Genomic DNA, 18,992 nt, shown 5'->3' with positions numbered 1-18,992 from the left:
CACTTTATTTTATCGTAAAGAAATGACCAAGTAGATCATTAAATGGTAATTACACTGTAATAACCCATTTGTTACACTACTTGTTTGTTCCAGAATAATAATTTGAAGTACATTTACATTTGAGTCATTTAGCAGACGCTCTTATCCAGAGCGACTTACAGTAGTGAATGCATACATTTAATTTCATGCATTTTCTTATTTTTTTTGGTACTGCAGTATCATGGAAGTATCGTTCCAACTCCGTAAATCTTATAAGTTGTTAAAGGGTCGAACAAATAAACATCATAGTGAAGATCATTTATTTTAGGTAGAGAATTTTGGCAGTGAAGACGCACAGAAACTGAGTTCATGAGAGAAAATTCACAAGTGTTGCATGAGAATCAACCATAGTACATCTTGCCCAGCATTTAGTACTGAATGACCAATAACAGACCAGTACACTGCTCAGTGAGATGGCCAGAATGTCAGTATTAGAGAATGAGCGTTATAGTAATTACCAGTGTGATGGAGAGAATAGGTATGAAACGTAGGAGTGTATATGGTAGGGACTGGCTTCACTGTGGGGGTTAGACAGGTGGGGTGGAGGTGTTAATGCTGGTTAGGCAGTGTGTGGGAGCCGGTATCTGTGGGATTCCGTTAAAAAGGGGTGTGAGTGGCGGTGTGTAGATGCCTAGACACAGGAGGAACTGAATTCGTCTCAGTGTGGGCTAGTGTGAAAACGTCATTCATATCGTCTGTGACTCAAACTATTGGTGGTGAGTGTTTGGGTGAGGCTCGGTGCACAGGGAGCTGGCTGTTCAGAATGTTGTAGATAGAAAAGTCATGTAAGAACGGACATGCCTATTCTGAATGACAGTCTGTTCTGCACAGTACATTTCCAACTGAACACCCTGTAAGAGGCTCGGCACACTTTACAGTTCCTGCAAACGGCGTACAACGCAATACGTGAATGCCGTATGTCACAATGGGCGTTTTCTTTTGCCTGCTACGTAGATTTTCACTGCTCAAAGCTTGAAATGAAACATACTATTCCTTACCCCACGGTGGGAGGCACTCGTGTAGATAATGAGGCTGTATCACGCCAAACTCGCTTGGTTAAAATGAAACCAGAAACATAGTTCCTCTTTCGGCAAAAAGTTGTTTCTCTTCACAAAATTACTATCAACTTATAAATTAAAAAAAAATATATTATTAAAACAAGCACTAGTGCTGGTATAAATCCTTGAAAACAAAAGTGATGAATGTACAAATGCCATTTAAACTTTCAAACCGCAACATTTTCTCAAAGCTCCATGGAAAAATGTGTAGCTACAATTGCAAGAAATTAACTTTAAAAGAAAAAGTGACGCCAAGAAGAGGGCTCTAAAATGCTCTTACCCAGGGCCACATTCAGCCACGTTGACAGGCTGAACAGGATCGGAATTAACATACAATTTAAAAACATTGTCCTCAGTCACCCTCCACGAGTTCGATTGACATACACTGGTGTACAAAACATTACACCTTCCTAATATTTAGTTGCACCCCATTTTGCCCTCAGACCAATCTCAATTTGTTGGGGATGGACTCTATAAGGTGTTAAAAGCGTACCACAGGGATGTTTTTGACACACTCAAACCGGTGCGCCTGGCACCTACTACCATAGCCCATTCAAAAGGCACTTAAATCTTTTTGTCTTGTCCATTCACCCTCGGAGCGGCAAATACATAATCCATCTCTCAATTATTGCAAGGCTTAAAAATCCTTCTTTAACCTGTGTCCTCCCCTTCATCTACACTGATTGAAGTGGATTTAACAGATGACATCAATAAGGGATCATAGCCTTCACCTGGATTCACCTGGTCAGTGTCATGGAAAGAGGTGTTCCTAATGATTTGTACATTGTGTGTGACACGTTTTTCTGCCCTGTAAAAAAAAAACGAATCAAAGAGAAACTAAATGATACTCCATTTTGTTCTGAGGTGAACAGAGTTTAAGATTAGACAAGAGTAGGTCACTCATTCCATCTACTTCCCACCTCCTGAAGTCACCCAAACAAATGCATTTCTATTAGGACTGCTAATCAATGCATCAGGCAGCACAATCCGGGCCTCACAGAGTCCCATCCTATGTGTCACTACACCCTAAAGGTGAGATAGGACAGCTAGACAATATTAAAAAGGAAATAACTTGTTAAAAACAAGTAGTACAGCTCACAATGAGAGGTGCATCCCTGCGTGGTACACACAGTGCATACTGGTACACAGCGGACAGGAAGGCCACAGTCTGCTACTGGTGTGGGGGAGGGGGGCAGAGATGTGGGGGTCCAATTGGGGACAAGGGAATAGGTCATTCAGAGTCTACCTCATTGACTTCAACTCATTCCCCCATGTTTGGTCCTTCCAGTCTCCCAGCATCTCTGGGGGGGGGGGGGGGGCACTGTTGGGCGCCGGGAGGCACAGCAACTCCTCAGCTGGACTGGCTGCCCCGCACATACAGCAGGAAGTCAAAGTTGGCTGAGGTGTTCATGGTATAACACAGGCTTACTAGGATGATGCAGGAGGCCTGGGTGTTTTAGACGAGGGACATGGTCATCAGGAAGACCAAGTGACTGTACATGCAGGGCGGGCCAGGCTGTGTTTCACTCAATGGGGAACTGGCTGCTGAGGAGCCAACTCCTTGGAACAGTCTGGTGAAAGGGGGGAAATGGTTAGGTAAAAAAAGGACCATCTATACGGGTCAGAGACATTAATATACTGCTCAAAAAAATAAAGGGAACACTTAAACAACACATCCTAGATCTGAATGAAAGAAATAATCTTATTAAATACTTTTTTCATTACATAGTTGAATGTGCTGAAAACAAAATCACACAAAAATAATCAATGGAAATCCAATTTATCAACCCATGGAGGTCTGTATTTGTAGTCACACTCAAAATTAAAGTGGAAAACCACACTACAGGCTGATCCAACTTTGATGTAATGTCCTTAAAACAAGTCAAAATGAGGCTCAGTAGTGTGTGTGGCGTCCACGTGCCTGTATGACCTCCCTACAACGCCTGGGCATGCTCCTGATGAGGTGGCGGATGGTCTCCTGAGGGATCTCCTCCCAGACCTGGACTAAAGCATCCGCCAACTCCTGGACAGTCTGTGGTGCAACGTGGCGTTGGTGGATGGAGCGAGACATGATGTCCCAGATGTGCTCAATTGGATTCAGGTCTGGGGAACGGGCGGGCCAGTCCATAGCATCAATGCCTTCCTCTTGCAAGAACTGCTGACACACTCCAGCCACGAGGTCTAGCATTGTCTTGCATTAGCAGGAACCCAGGGCCAACCACACCAGCATATGGTCTCACAAGGGGTCTGAGGTTCTCATCTCGGTACCTAATGGCAGTCAGGCTACCTCTGGCGAGCACATGGAGGGCTGTGCGGCACCCCAAAGAAATGCCACCCCACACCATGACTGACCCACCGCCAAACCGGTCATGCTGGAGGATGTTGCAGGCAGCAGAACGTTCTCCACGGCGTCTCCAGACTCTGTCACGTCTGTCACGTGCTCAGTGTGAACCTGCTTTCATCTGTGAAGAGCACAGGGCGCCAGTGGCAAATTTGCCAATCTTGGTGTTCTCTGGCAAATGCCAAACGTCCTGCACGGTGTTGGGCTGTAAGCACAACCCCCACCTGTGGACGTCGGGCCCTCATACCACCCTCATGGAGTCTGTTTCTGACCGTTTGAGCAGACACATGCACATTTGTGGCCTGCTGGAGGTCATTTTGCAGGGCTCTGGCAGTGCTTCTCCTGCTCCTCCTTGCACAAAGGCGGAGGTAGCGGTCCTGCTGCTGGGTTGTTGCCCTCCTACGGCCTCCTCCACGTCTCCTGATGTACTGGCCTGCCTCCTGGTAGCGCCTCCATGCTCTGGACACTACGCTGACAGACACAGCAAACCTTCTTGCCACAGCTCGCATTGATGTGTCATCCTGGATGAGCTGCACTACCTGAGCCACTTGTGTGGGTTGTAGACTCCGTCTCATGCTACCACTAGAGTGAAAGCACCGCCAGCATTCAAAAGTGACCAAAACATCAGCCAGAAAGCATAGGAACTGAGAAGTGGTCTGTGGTCCCCACCTGCAGAACCACTCCTTTATTGGGGGTGTCTTGCTAATTGCCTATAATTTCCACCTGTTGTCTATTCCATTTGCACAACAGCATGTGAAATTTATTGTCAATCAGTGTTGCTTCCTAAGTGGACAGTTTGATTTCACAGAAGTGTGATTGACTTGGAGTTACATTGTGTTGTTTAAGTGTTCCCTTTATTTTTTTGAGCAGTGTATAAAAATGTAAAAACCACTGATAACTGATTCCTGTTAAAACATGTAAAAAAACAAGTTTTCAAATCTGATTGAATTCCTCTGACTACAATACAATGTCTATTTCAGGGTAGATTTATTTCAAATAAATGTTAGTTACAGTATACCCCATAGGGGGAGATCAGTGTCAGTCAGGTCAAACGAGCGGACACTAAGATCATTAATGACTAACTAATTAGTAGGTTAAGAACAGGTTGTAAATGACTCACCTGTCACCTATTCTCAAAGTTGACGAGCTCACCCTGCAGGGGACAAAAATAACAGTGTGAAAGTCTGAACGCTGATAACACGCTGTGCTGGTGAGACAAACAGCGGTGAAGGACTATAAAAACTGCCCAAAAATACTAATGGAAATGCATGTTCTAGATGCAAACAGTGGTTAGTCACAACACATACAGGAGAAGTCTCTACAACCGTCACAGTCGGGGGAGCCTCTATTGGGTGCACGCGCTTAAAAACCTGTTGGGGCTCGGGGGCAGTATTGAGACATTTTGAAAAAAATATGTGCCCATTTTTAACTGCCTCCTACACCAACTCAGAAGCTAGGATATGCATATTATTAACACATTCGGATAGAAAACACTCTGAATTTTCTAAAACAGTTTGAATGGTGTCTGTAAGTATAACAAAACTCATATTGCAGGCAAAAACCTGTGAAAAATAGATCAAAAAAAATGTGAATTTTGTGACTGTACTATTTAGTGTCATGGTTTTATAGATACCATAGTGAGAAAGGATTCATTTCGCAACACCTACGGCTTCCACTAGATGTCAACGATCTTTATAAAGTTGTTTGAAGCGTCTATGATAAACAGAGAGCAAATTAGAATCCAAGGAAGTTGACATGTCATCACTTCATTTTTTTGCGCCTGCGCATAAATCTGAGAAGCGTGAGTTTGTCTTCATTGTTTATCTAGACATAGGATAGGTTGTGTGAAAATATTACTGATGTTTAACGTTAAAAATGGACCAAAAGATTAATGCTAAACAACATTTGACATGTTTGAACGGACGTAAATAGATTATTTACTAGGTTTTTTTAGCTTTTCGGCGTGATTTTACACTCCCCCCACCACGTTTTGTGGGAGCATAATGAACGCTAAGTACTTGGTGTTATTTGGACATAAATTATGAACTTTGTCAAAAGAAACCACATTTGTTCCGGACCTGGGATGCCTTCCGGACCTGGGATGCCTGCCTTCTGATGGAGATAATCAAAGGTAAGGGGATATTTACAATGTTATTATCGATTTTAGATGATGCTAACTGTATAGCATAGCCTGTTGTTCTTAGCATAGCACCCCGTTTATTGCAAAATGTGATTTCCCAGTAAAGTTATTTTGAGATCAGGCCATTCGGTAGCAATTACGAGATGATAATATATTATTCTTTGAATGACAATATTATAATTTACCAATGTTTTCGAATAGTAATTTTGTTATGTTCACCGGAAGCATTTCAGAGAAGAAAAACATCTGAATTTCACGCTACTGTAAAATGCTGTTTTTGGATATAAATATGAACTTGATGGAACAAAAAATGCATGTATTGTATAACATAATGTCCTAGGAGTGTCATCTGATGGAGATTGACAAAAGTTAGTGCATAATTCTAGCTGGTTTCTGCTTTTGGTGACGCCTGACCTTGAATTGAAAATGGATGTTTGTACTTTTGTGGCTATGTACTGTCCTAACATAATCTAACTTTATGCTTTTGCCGTAAAGCCTCTTTGAAAATTGAACAATGTGGTTAGATTAAGGAGATGTTTATCATTTAAATTGTGTAAAATAGTTGATTGTTTGAGAAATTGAAATTATTTGATTTTTGATGTTTTGAATTTCCAGCCTTGTTAGCAATCCCGACTCGGGGTTCATTGCTAACCTGTAGCCCCAACAGGTTAAAAAAAAAAAGGGTGTAATTGTAAAGACATGTCATTTAACAGTAAAAATGTATTACATTTTAATGTGGCATGAACACAAACAGTAATGACGTGGTCATCTGATTAGCTAGGTTTTCAGCCAATTGGCGACCAATTACTGTGCGAATATTCTAAAATCTGCATAAAACAATACGCACATTTTCCCACCAGAGATGTTTCCATCAAATGTACTTGTTGCAGATAAAATGTGCGTGATGACGCAGGGCACCAATTTTTATTTTGCAGTTAAATTCCCATGTACCGAATAAAAAGTTAAATGGGTTCCCATTTTATTTTTAACTCTGAAGGTTTTGGCAGACATTTTATTTGCTTTATATAGCAAATGTGCCCACTCAGATTTTCACACGTCCACTCTAGTCAACAGCTCGCAGATACAGTGCGGGTATAGCCTACATGAGATTATTATGGCAGCCAAGCATCGATCATCATGTCACCAGAATAAAACCCTTGATATTTATTGGAAAGGGGTATCAAGCCTTTCCAATAAAGCCTCACCACGCTGTGAAGTTCATCATAACTCATTTGATCTATAGCCTAATTAACTGCATGCTTTACCGGGTGGGATGACCACACCATATCATCACGTGACTCCAAGTTTACTTCAATATGATGGTTATTATATAAACATTTGCACATAATGGAATTTCCACCATAAAGTCTTATAATTAATTTTACCGACAAGATCCACCTTGTCTAGAGTGTTTTGTTTTGTCAAAATTGGAAAGTTTGCCAACAAATTAGATGTTTCCATCAGGCCTGTCATGACATTTATCTGGCATGTACATTACATGAAAAGGTTGGATGGAAACCTGGTTATTGTAAAAAAAGAAGAAAAAAAAATCACTTAAAAATCAGCAACCTGCAGCTGTGCACATTCATCTACTCAAAAATAATTCCAGCATCCATTTGATGAATGGAAATCTGTTAAACACCATAATGACATTCATTGATTGTTATTAGGCCTAATACTAGTGGATGCCAAGTTTTCCCCAGAAATGTGAAACATTTTTAATACATGAAATGTTTCATAAATTTCCTTCAATTCACAAGTGGCTGAATCTCAGAGCGAGCAAACCAGCATATCAGTCTGTGTAGCCCATATATCCAGTGCTGTCTCGCCAAAAATACTATGACGGGCGCCGTTTCGCTCGCAAGGATGCTTTCTCCAGTGAGATTGATGCGTTATGCCCAAGTAAGGTATTGTCCCCTGCAGAGCACCCTGGGAAAAGAAAAAGCATAGGATAAACCATACCAATACATCTGCAGCCACTGCCAAGCTTCTCACTTTGACTTCCCTCCTTAAAAACGTAAGCACAAACAGGGCCTTGAACACAAACTGCCAGTGGCTTGTAGCTTGCGCCATCTCTCACCATTTCTATTTTCCTCTGGAGTTGTTTGTGAGTGTGCTTCTGGTGCTCCTTAGCACAGCCTTCCAGATTGGCAAATTTAGATGTGCCCTCCTGTAGGGGAAAAAGTAGATTGTGTAACTATCACATCACTACTACAATCAACCACTACACCAAAAACCAAACCCTCTCATATGATGGTATTAACAGAGCAGAGTCTCACCCTCATCAGCAGCTCTTCGCTGGTCAGGTAGAGTTTGTGATGTAAGATGTCTGATAGCTCCTCAAACGTAGACATGCTGTCTCTGGGGAATTACATAGAGAAAGGTTAGAACTAATTGGGAAAGCATAGGAACTCCTCCCCATGAGTTGTAAGTAATCAGTTCATATGCATTCAGGTTGTGAAAGAGACTCCCTCAGACACCCAGGACCAGGCCCTCTTCAGTCTGTAGAGTGGGTTGGACTGCAGTGCAGACACAATGGCACGCAGCGACGAGAAGTTCTTAAGCATGCGACACTCCTGAGCGATGTCTATCCAGCGCTTGATGACCCGTGCCCTGAGGTGTGGGCGGATCTGGCGTCGGTGCAGTATGGTGCTGACCACACACGCTGCCACAGCGTTGAACTGGGTGATGGTGGCACGGATGGTGGGAGCACTGTGCTTGTTCTGTTTCTTATCCCTCTGGGACCAGATGGAGCCCAGGCAGTGGTGAGGAATCACCTTCTTGAACAACAACTGGAAACAGACAAGCTAATTAAGCCGTGTTCACATTGGCTTAATTTCATAGGCGGTTTGAAGTCCGGTAGAAATCTGATTCCTTGTCCATGTGACTTGTGTCTGAACGGTCAAATGTTATTATTTGCCCTCAAGTGTTTTTTAGACTGTTATTCAGCATCTCTTATTGCTTGCTAGCTACTCTGTTGACAGTTTGACAAGAACATGTGGTAGCTAACTAGCTTGTTAAATGTTTACAAACAAATTAATGAATGTGCTAGAACGCTAAACAGCTACCTAGCTAGCTAGTTGATTGCTGTGGCTAGCCAAAAGTAAATGGTTTTGAAAGTTGAATCAACTTATCCTGAGGTTTTAAAAGTGTTCTTACACTGTCATTTTGAACATTCAAAGCAACTGGGAAGATTCCATGTCAGGCATTGTTGTCACCTTAGCTTTCTACATAACCTCTGACTAATAGGATGCACGAGCACCACCAATCAGCCTACAACACTGCGCACACCCGTCATTACTATGACAACAAGCGTAGCCATGTCAGGAAATGACTGCTGTCTGAAAACAAACAAATCCGATTTGGTCACTTGTAACTTACTGTTTGGACAGTACATAGTCCAAAAACGGATTTGAAAAACAAAAAACAGATTTTAGCATTAAGGCCTGCAGTGTGAATAAGGCTTTAGACTATTAGGTTGCATTCATACAGGCAGCCCAATTCTGATCTTTCGTCCACTAATTGGTCTTTGAACAAATCACATTCAATTTTCACATCAGATCTTTTCAGGGCTGATTGGTCAAAAGACCAAACAGTGAAAAGAAATATGAGAATTGTGCTTCCTGTCTAAACACAGGCATAGTATTAAAACACTTAAACATATATTTATCGTGCAGTGTTCAAATCCCACCTGGGAATCCATACTCCCACCCAGACCCCCTCCCTCAGCTTCTCTTACCACATCCATACAAGTCAGTTGCTCTGCCACCAAATCTGTATCAAATGACATGAAGTCTTCCTGGACCTCAATCTCCACTTCCTCATCCTCACACAGGCCGAAGGAGCGTATGCTGTCAAAACCGCTGGAGAAACCTACCAGGAGTAATGATCAGATTAATGATGGAAGGCCAAACAGAGATAAAGGTATTTTTAGAGAGAGAGCGAGAGAGATACAAAGATAAAAAAACAAAATAATTGAGAGAGGATAGAGTACTAATTAACGAGATATCTTACTGTTCACCCACCATCTGAGTCTACATCCAGACTGGCCTCAGCCTTCAGCTGCTCCAGTAGACTCTGGGCTTTACGCATGGGCTCTGATCCAGGCAGGGCCCTCTGTAGGTAGGCCATCACCCTGTGGAAGCAGGGGTAGGATGGAGGCTCCTGGAAGTCCTCTGGACACTGGTCCAGCCAGGCTCTCAAGATGGAGGCCAGGGCACTAAGGGGGATGAGGGGCAGCAAGAGTCAGGGAGGGCTGCTGGGAGTAAGCTGCTGCTGACAGAGGGCAAGGCAGACAGGAAAGCTACACAGTAACAACTCAACTTCGCTTGAATCAATATGGAAATCAAGCAAAGACAGACCAAGTAAAGCAGGAGACATTGAGAAATCTTACATTCGAACGGCACCTTTGGTTTCAGAGGGTCTACATTGCTCAGTCTGTCCTTCACTACCCTCTGGAATTCCATACCTGAGAGAAAGACAAAAAGAAATTCAGCACCACCATCTACCATCAGTCTAATAGCAGTGAGACCAGTAAGTCTCCTCAGCCTCTCCATATAGAGCAGTAGTGTTCTTCAACCATGTTTCAGGAGAGCCACAGTCTGTACACACTGTTGCAGCTCAACACTTACATGTGACTTCATCAAAATCATGTTGATTATTGAACCAGGTGTTATAGCACTATGACTGGGACAAAAGCCTGCACTCACTAGATCTCGCCAGGACCAGCTGTTGTCAGCTCCTTCTATACACTCTAGCCACCATGGGCCCCCAGCCCAGTACCAGACGTACTTGTCTAGCAGCAACTGCAGCACAGTGTGCGTGCTGGCGAAGTATGTGGACAGGAAGATGGTGGTGTAGGCGAGGTCATTGCCCCGGAACCCCGTCAGCAGCGTCTCTACCTGCCGCTCCAGAGTTCCAGCACAGATCTTCCAGGTTTCTAGCTGGCTCACCGTGTGGCCGGGTGGCAGCCGGTCCCCCGCTGCCTGTGACGAGACAATATGGAAAGAACCAGGGATATTAGTACAATGAGAACGGGGAAAGAATGTGCTCCATGGTAAATACGTGCTTGCTTCAAGTTGTGTATTTCCAGTCTCCTATGTATTAGTTAGTCCATTAAATAGTTTGCCCCATAGTTGCTAAATATGTTGACCATGTTTGCCGTCCACATTGTTCTAATTGCATTGCTAAACATAGGCTATAGCATTCACACTGATATAGGGGCTGGGCCTACTGTAAATTGTGGTCTGGACATGGCAAACATAGTCAATAAGCAAGATTACATTCCCTAGACTAATTGATTAGGCCTAAAAATAGTATATTTTCAAACAGAACTGCCTGTTTATAATAGACTGTCTAAATACAGTTACAGGCACTACAATTGCTCCCTGTGGGTGTATAATGCAGACAAGGCAGCTTAGACTATGGAGGGTTTTACACACATCCAAACTTCACAGGAGCTGGATACCCACCTAGCACATTTGGTTCCTTGGAAGTGAACATTTCGCCTGAGAACTTAATTTTTAGGTTGCAGGGAGGTTCTGAAAACGTTTTACTATGGTTCTCTGAAAGTCTTATTAACATTATGAGAACGGAAATTGTAGGTTGAAGTTTAATAATTTCCTTAATTATTTCAATAACACTGCTAAGCTTATTTTGGGTTAACTTTTTTGAACTCCAAGCACAGACAGGACCCACAAAGTCATTTCCTTATGCATGCAAACATTTTCTTTGTGACACAGCTTAAATGAGATACAAAAGTATTCTTATTTTCTTATCCATGAGATTAGTCCACTGCACCATCAGGAAGGAGCTAGCATGCCATGTTTTTTTACGCATACAAAGCTGTTCATTTTAGTCTATTCAAAACAAGGGTTGGAACCGATTCAGGGAACAAAACCAAAAAAGGAAATTTGAGGAACAGAACGTTATTTGAAAAGCATGGGAACTGGTTAATGAAACTTTATTTTACATTTGGGGATCTTTTTCCAGTCCCACAGAAAATCGCAACAAAAATGCCTTTGCAAAGCCCTCACTGTCAGTCAAACTTTTTCCAGCTGGAAATCTTTGCCAGTAGTGTGCGTGTGTATGCGACCTGCCCCTCCCTTTTGAAGCATACATTACCGTAGTCTACTGATGACATTACAAGCATGATCTAGAAATTAGGGAGAGATGTTTAAAAGAATGGATTAACTTTTTCAATGCTAGTTAAAGGATGCAGTTTCCCATTGAATTAACTACAAAAAAGGTAAGATGTGTTTTCAATTCTAGTGCTGCTCTGCAAACAAGGTTGTTAGCTAGCTAGCTCTGGTCCAACTTTAAACAAACTCTGAAGTTCAAAGACATTTCAAAGTTCCTCCAAAAGGTATAATTCTGTAGGCCGAATTCAGATAATGCATGTCATAAAAGATGCCCAGCGGCAAGCTTCCTCCATCCGCTCTTGCAAAATTTCAGTTGCATCTTGTGACTGGCAGCACAGTTTGTGTGTTTATTTCAATATGATTAAACCATGCCGTTACGGCAAAATACAATTTGCTCTTAACTTCCCTATACAGATGAGAAAAATCAGCCACAGCAAGCTGCTCTATCCGCACTGATTGGTGAAGTCATTTAATGTCAAACTAAATGTAAAAAAAATATTTACATTTCAGAGGTTAAAAAAGGAACAGAAAAGAACGTTAGTCTTTTTTTGAAAACTGTTCTGTTTAGAAAGAAGCGACTGGAAAACAATTTTGGTTCCAACCATATTCAAACAGACCCCATTTCAAAGGAAACAAGCTCTCAGTAAGATCAGGTGTGGCCAATTAGTGGGCGCAGCCAATATGCCTGAAGACACTTAAGAGTTTTGTTGATGCTGAGAACGGAATGCATGTTTATTTTACCCTCTTTTTTTTTCTCCACAGATTTGTGATATCCAATTGCGATCTTGTCTCATCGCTGCATCTCCCCTGTACTGAGAATATGCCAAAGCAAACAACAATCATGCACCCTTTCCAGAAGGTTGTGGGAAGGTGGTATGCAAAATAATCATAGGACAACCACACTCTTACCAAACTCTAAGAAACATCTGGTTCTCAGAACATTATGTGCTACCTGGGTAAAGCTCCAATATAAAGAAAAAGGGGGAATGTCCACTCACCATTATACTGCTTTCAAATGTAATGTTTTATAAACATCTTACAGATCATATTTGCACTTTTCCAGAAATAGCAGATGTAATTGCATTGCATTCGAGCCATAAACCCATGACAACAATATTTCTAAATAAGATCGGGTCAGAAGCACGATATCATAAAATGGCACTGTGCACACTTACTGTAGGCCTAATGTCTTTACGCATACCATTCACACATCTATACATTATACTAGGCTCCTGTCAATTGTATCGTTGCCCATGTGCGAAGCAGATTTTTAAAAATCTTATGTTGATATGGCATTACAGGAAGATTGAAGAGATTGTAATTGCGTGTCTTTGGTAATCGGGTGTGCTCTTTGAAAATGGGGATGGATAGCCTACCTAAACAAGCGAAATGCAGGTATGTGAAAATGAAAAGGCATGAGGGCAAAAACCTCCAACATATTTCGAAGCACTATGTAGACCATTTACAACCCATTTATTCATAGGCTACTTTTGACTAAATGTCCAAGTTATAAAGACGCACCTTTGCGATTCTGCCAAACTAGCCTTGATTGGGGGCAGGGTAGGCTATGCTTGTTTTTTATGCAATTAAACAAAAAAAATGGGGGAAACTAATAATTTTTGGACATTTCTAAATACGAGATTCACCGGCATAAAATTCACGTCTCTCCTTCCATGGGCACCGTGTGTCATGGCTGGATAGGCTACACTTCCACTCTCAAAATCAATTCCATTATCAACTGCGTTACCGTCAACCTGCTTTTTGTGAGTCTTAAAACGTCCCATTAACGCTGCATGAAATTCTCTTTGGGGTTGTTTTTAGGACACAACTTAAATATTGCCACCCCTCCCACCTCAGCACAAGTGAGCTGATTTTAGACAGATAAATTGACAGTCCTGCCATTAGAGCTGGAAAATGCCAATGCGCCAATTAACGTCACAAAATTACAAACTAACAAGAGTTTGACACTTAAGCCTCCTCAGCGTCAGATGGAAATAGAGACCAATAAGGCTAAGGTTCCAAATCTGATTGTAGTCAACGGAATTCGATAATGTCTACATTATTTCAGGTTAGATTTATTTTAAATCTCAATGTTACGTACAGTACACATGTTAAGTCCTCCAGTGTGTACTTACTGGCTAAGTCTTGACAATGCCCTTGCAAAGTTTGCATAAAGTCGTACTTCTGTCTCCCACTCCTTCAATGTCACAAGACATGGCTGCAGAAGACAAACAGAGAATAATCATGATATCACTACTACCAGTCCACTTATCCTAAGTAGGAGTAAAACAATCAGAAAGAGATGTAGCAGAGAGGATAGAGGGAGTAAGAGCTGATGTAGAGATACAGTGTGAATGATTACTGACGCTTGTACCTCTCCTCCTCTCTGTGTTGAGGCTGGTTCTTGAACCAGTGCAGGAAGGCATCATCAGCACTAAGACAGTAGCTGTTACACGCAGACTGCAGCAGCTTGATCTGAGCTATCACCTCAAACTCCCGCAGAGTCAGAGAGAGATCAAGGTCACAGTACATTTTTTATTTAACTAGGTAAGTCAGTTAAGAACAAATTATTAACATAAAAAGCTGGACTACTAACAATGACTTTTCCCCCTTTACCTAATTAGTGGGTTAGAATGGGTTAAAAATGACACTCACCCTTCGCATCTTCTCAAAGTTGATTAGCCCCCCCTGCAGAGGACACAAAGATGAGTGTGAAAGACTGAACAATGATACCACGCCGGGCTGGCTAGAAAAACAGTGGTGGTAGACTAAAAACTGTCAAACAAATTCCTCAAATACTCATGCTCTATATGCAAACAGCGGTCACAACACACAGGAGAAGTCTCTACAAGCAAACAGAATGAGTGAGTAGGATGATAGTAAGGCTCACCTCTACTAGGTCTGACCGGGCAGCATCTAACATGGTCAGGTCTGTTAGGAAGGTGCCCAGGTAAGGTATCGTCCCCTGCATGGCACCCTGGGAGGAGAGACAGAGCAATGATTAAAAATCATACCGGTACATCAGCAAGCACAGCCAAGTTTATCTCACTTTGACTTCCCTCCTTAAATTGTAAACAAACAGGGCCTTGAACACAAACTGCCAGTGGCTTGTAGCTTGCTCCATCTCTCACCATTTCCTTCTGCAGCTGGAGTCGTTTGTGAGTGTGCTTCTGGTGCTCCTTTGCACAGCCTTCCAGATTAGCAAATTTAGATGTGCCCTCCTGTAGGGGAAAAAGTAGATTGTGTAACTATCACATCACTACTACAATCAACCACTACACCAAAAACCAAACCCTCTCATATGATGGTATTAACAGAGCAGAGTCTCACCCTCATCAGCAGCTCTTCGCTGGTCAGGTAGAGTTTGTGATGTAAGATGTCTGATAGCTCCTCAAACGTAGACATGCTGTCTCTGGGGAATTACATAGAGAAAGGTTAGAACTAATTGGGAAAGCATAGGAACTCCTCCCCATGAGTTGTGACTAATCAGTTCATATGCATTCAGGTTGTGAAAGAGACTCCCTCAGACACCCAGGACCAGGCCCTCTTCAGTCTGTAGAGTGGGTTGGACTGCAGTGCAGACACAATGGCACGCAGCGACGAGAAGTTCTTAAGCATGCGACACTCCTGAGCGATGTCTATCCAGCGCTTGATGACCCGTGCCCTGAGGTGTGGGCGGATCTGGCGTCGGTGCAGTATGGTGCTGACCACACACGCTGCCACAGCGTTGAACTGGGTGATGGTGGCACGGATGGTGGGAGCACTGTGCTTGTTCTGTTTCTTATCCCTCTGGGACCAGATGGAGCCCAGGCAGTGGTGAGGAATCACCTTCTTGAACAACTGGAAACAGACAAACAATGAGACCATTAGTATTAAAACAACATATACTTATCCTGCATTGTTCCAATCCCACCAGTAACAGGCTCCTCAGCCTCTCAATGTAGAGCAGGTGTGTACTTCAACCATGTTTCAGGAGAGCCACAGTCTGTACACACTGTTGCAGCTCAACACTTAAACGTGACTTCATCAAAATCATGTTGATTATTGAACCAGGTGTTATAGCACTATGACTGGGACAAAAGCCTGCACTCACTAGGTCCCACCAGGACCAGCTGTTGTCAGCTCCTGCTATACACTCTAGCCACCATGGGCCCCCAGCCCAGTACCAGACGTACTTGTCTAGCAGCAGCTGCTGCACGGTGTGCGTGCTGGCGAAGGCGCGGTATGTGGACAGGAAGATGATGGTGTAGGCGAGCTTATTGTCCCTGAATGCCATCAGTTGGGTCTGCACCAGCCGCTCCAGCGTTCCTTCCCGGATCTTTACAGCTGGTTTCCTTTCTTCCACAACCCTCCACCTGCGACGGGACAAGATGGAAAGAACCAGGGATAGGTGTTGAGACAACGACACCCTATATTTAATTCTTAAGCCGATTTGGGAGAGAGAACTTGCTACTACAACAAGAAACGCTCCAATCTGATTCTAATCACGGAGCCTGTCCTCTGGCTCAAAGAGGGAGGCAAAGAGGACAGCAGACTCTGTCCAACTCACCAGCTCTTTACTCTCAGTCAGCACTGCTCTCTGGCAAACATTTAGCCACTGGAAATGTACTGACTCTCGAGTGCCAAAAATATACATGCACATTCACACTGTATTTGCATAGACTTTCTAGTGGGATGGCACTCTGAGAAGTGCCACAACAGTAAACAAAGCACCAGTGTGGCTCACCGTTTACATCATCTTGCTTTCCACTAAACAAATAAGATTACAAGTCAACAGAAAACAAACCACCACACAGACAATAGCTAGGTTTCCATCCAACTTTCATGCAAATATTCTAAAATCCACATAAACATTTTCCCACCAGACATGTTTCCGTCAAATGTACTTGTTGCAGATTAAAAGCTGTGCACGATGACGTAGTGCACATAAAAATAACAAGCTAAATGGGTTTCGATCGCATTTTCAACTCTACTGATGGTTTTGTCAAAAACAATGTTGGGTCATGTGCCCACTCTGGTCATGGCAGGTACACACTAGCCAACAGCTTGCAGTTAATGGGTATAGACTACATGTGATTTTTATGGACATTTTTATATGTCAAACGGCAGCCCAGCATTGATCATCATGTCACCAGAATATGACCCTCAATATTTATTGGAAAGGAGCAACAAGCTCATCACCTTGCACATTCACCACCCTGTAAAGTTCATCGTTTATTTCACCTGTAGCCTAATAAACTGCATGGTTTTCTGAGTCGTAGTGGGAGGACCACAACCCGCGTCATCGCTTGACTCTTGGAAAGTTCACAAATTCGCTTTTTCCATCAGGCCAGTCGTGACATTTTTTATCCAACGTTTACTTTACTCGCATAAAAAAAAAAGGTTGGACAGAAACCTGGTTAGAGTCTTGCTTTCACTGGCTTACTCATATACACAACTCCCACTCAGGACCTGGATAATGCTCCAATGTTCTGAGCACAAATTGCATTGCCTTGCTTGTGGTTGGCTGGATGAAAGTTTCATCATCCAATTATTTCAGAGCTACAGAAGTGCAAGTTTCACCATTGCACAGATTGTGGTGATACATTGGCACAAGAATTATTAGAATATGGCAAATACTAGTCAATTCTTGCATTCTAGCCATGCTGGTCAGCCTACCTGAGACATGAAACCAATAGGTTGGAGGGGATAATGGCTGTTGCCAATTTATTAAATGCACAATTAGCCTAAATGGGTAATGGAAAGACTTCAACAACCTACATTTTTATTCAACATTCCAGGTCTTTGCAAAACATATATTTGTAGCTGTGACGTCATTACATCCAGCTGTTGTTAATATACAGTTACATGGAAATGCACCGCAGCAGGCAATTTTTGCATACATTTTCTATGCAAACATTCTACATGTCGAAAAAAAGACTGGTTTAGTTTCTCATCCATAGACTCCATTTAGCTGCAAGACAATAACACAGCAAGGCAAATAAACAAAACCTTTTTGGGCGAACTCAGCTGAGGTCTCAATTTACTGTTGAGAATTATTATAGAATACACAAGGTGTACTTTCAAATGTTGGTTGAGCAACAGCAGTCACTCAATTAGCCCATGTCAGCAAAACATTTCTAGATTGGTAAATTAGTCTAGCGGCCAGCTATCTAAACTTGTAGTGAGTATGGTCGAAAAAACAAACCAAGGTGGGTCCCAATGATAATCAGTTATATATATATATATATATATATATGTTTAGAATTGTAGGAAAGGAACTGTAAAACTGCTAATTTCTCTCCGCCCCATGGCAAAAGCGCCGAATTACAGGGGAGCGAACTTCAATGTGTTCTCTTCACTATCTCGAGGGGGGCCGGTAAATGTTTGATCGCATGTGGGTACACAGACCCACATCAGGCCCCTCATGAGTTCGGATTCTTTTGTGGTCCCCACTGCTATCAAAGTTGCCCCTCCCTGGTCTAGAGGGTGTATTAACGAGTGTCGAATTTGATCAACAATTTGACTAATTTTCTACCTACGTGAGGCTTATTTAATCGAATATAAGTTTAATAGTGGTTAGGTTTTACGAATGCACCGATACGGACGCACGTAGCATTTTGGCAACTTTGAAAAAACGACTATCGGAGATGTGCCAGTTCACGATGAGTATGTGGTCACTAATTGGCTAGAATGGCCCAAATTGATCTCGCCTCCCTTCCATCTTTTGATTATTTATTTATTTAAATTTTTTGAGCAGTCACTCGACTAGCTTGTCAATATAATAAAATAGTTTAACTCAATGTTATAACGTACCCCTCCATTCCATTATCTGTTACATTCCCAAGCCTAATAGCCCCTCTCCTCCAGCCTCTAAAGATGCCTCTTAAAACGCAAAATAGTCTGCAGCACAGAAAGAAGTTACTTTTTTACCATCTTCATATTTCAGGTGAATCTCATGACCAGCGCTTTATGATCCGAGGACTCAGAACACGGTAAATCTACCCAGGGCAGAAATGTTTCCAGTCCCCAGCCACATGGTCCTGCGCTGTAAATTACTTTCTCCTCCACTACACACTATCTGTCACAAATCTGTCTGCATTGTCCCCACTTGGTTTCAAATCTTCTTGTTCTTCTTCTGTGCATTTTATATGGCGGTTGGCAACCAACTTTAAGGCGCATTACCGCCACCAACTGGACTGGAGTGTGGACCATTGTCAAGGAAGTCAGAGAGGGAGGGAAGTGGGAGGGATATCTCGGCCAACAATGTCCTCTCCAGCAGGTGGCATTTTTTT

At 42.6% G+C, this 18,992-nt stretch overlaps 2 protein-coding genes across 2 annotated transcripts; both read right to left on the bottom strand.

Annotated features, from left to right (window-relative positions):
• Positions 1-282: 282 nt before the first annotated feature.
• On the bottom strand, positions 283-14,250 carry LOC106584237 (ral guanine nucleotide dissociation stimulator-like 1). The gene is made up of 10 exons (XM_082968246.1): positions 14,085-14,250; positions 13,914-13,936; positions 10,370-10,563; positions 9,972-10,046; positions 9,604-9,797; positions 9,318-9,451; positions 7,858-7,939; positions 7,659-7,748; positions 4,559-7,507; positions 283-2,668 (listed from the first exon to the last, which is right to left on the bottom strand). The coding sequence occupies exons 1-7, from the start codon at positions 14,248-14,250 to the stop codon at positions 7,919-7,921; spliced, it is 807 nt and encodes a 268-aa protein (XP_082824372.1). The 3' UTR covers positions 283-2,668; positions 4,559-7,507; positions 7,659-7,748; positions 7,858-7,918.
• Positions 10,422-18,826, bottom strand: LOC145863000 (ral guanine nucleotide dissociation stimulator-like 1). The gene is made up of 8 exons (XM_082968047.1): positions 18,631-18,826; positions 15,894-16,073; positions 15,049-15,558; positions 14,850-14,939; positions 14,609-14,695; positions 14,093-14,406; positions 13,854-13,936; positions 10,422-10,563 (listed from the first exon to the last, which is right to left on the bottom strand). Exons 3-6 carry the CDS (start codon positions 15,121-15,123, stop codon positions 14,347-14,349), a joined length of 312 nt encoding a protein of 103 aa, XP_082824173.1. The 5' UTR covers positions 15,124-15,558; positions 15,894-16,073; positions 18,631-18,826; the 3' UTR covers positions 10,422-10,563; positions 13,854-13,936; positions 14,093-14,346.
• Positions 18,827-18,992: the final 166 nt, after the last annotated feature.

The sequence above is a fragment of the Salmo salar genome, chromosome 23, assembly GCF_965601325.2.
Source record: "Salmo salar chromosome 23, fSalSal1, whole genome shotgun sequence".
Lineage (NCBI taxonomy): Eukaryota > Metazoa > Chordata > Actinopteri > Salmoniformes > Salmonidae > Salmo > Salmo salar.
Note: the sequence above shows the minus strand (reverse complement) of the source record. Positions and strands in the feature narration are given on the sequence as shown.

Excerpts from the sequence above, each read along its gene's own strand:
- LOC106584237 (XM_082968246.1), bottom strand. The coding sequence starts at position 14,250 with ATGTACTGTGACCTTGATCTCTCTCTGACTCTGCGGGAGTTTGAGGTG. Across the intron at positions 10,047-10,369 it reads CTGCAGTTGCTGCTAGACAA|GTATGGAATTCCAGAGGGTA; the intron begins GTACGTCTGGTA and ends TCTTTCTCTCAG. Across the intron at positions 9,798-9,971 it reads ACCAAAGGTGCCGTTCGAAT|TGCCCTGGCCTCCATCTTGA; the intron begins GTAAGATTTCTC and ends CATCCCCCTTAG.
- LOC145863000 (XM_082968047.1), bottom strand. The coding sequence starts at position 15,123 with ATGTCTACGTTTGAGGAGCTATCAGACATCTTACATCACAAACTCTAC. Across the intron at positions 14,940-15,048 it reads GCGAAGAGCTGCTGATGAGG|GAGGGCACATCTAAATTTGC; the intron begins GTGAGACTCTGC and ends TTTCCCCTACAG. Across the intron at positions 14,696-14,849 it reads TCCAGCTGCAGAAGGAAATG|GGTGCCATGCAGGGGACGAT; the intron begins GTGAGAGATGGA and ends CTCTCCTCCCAG.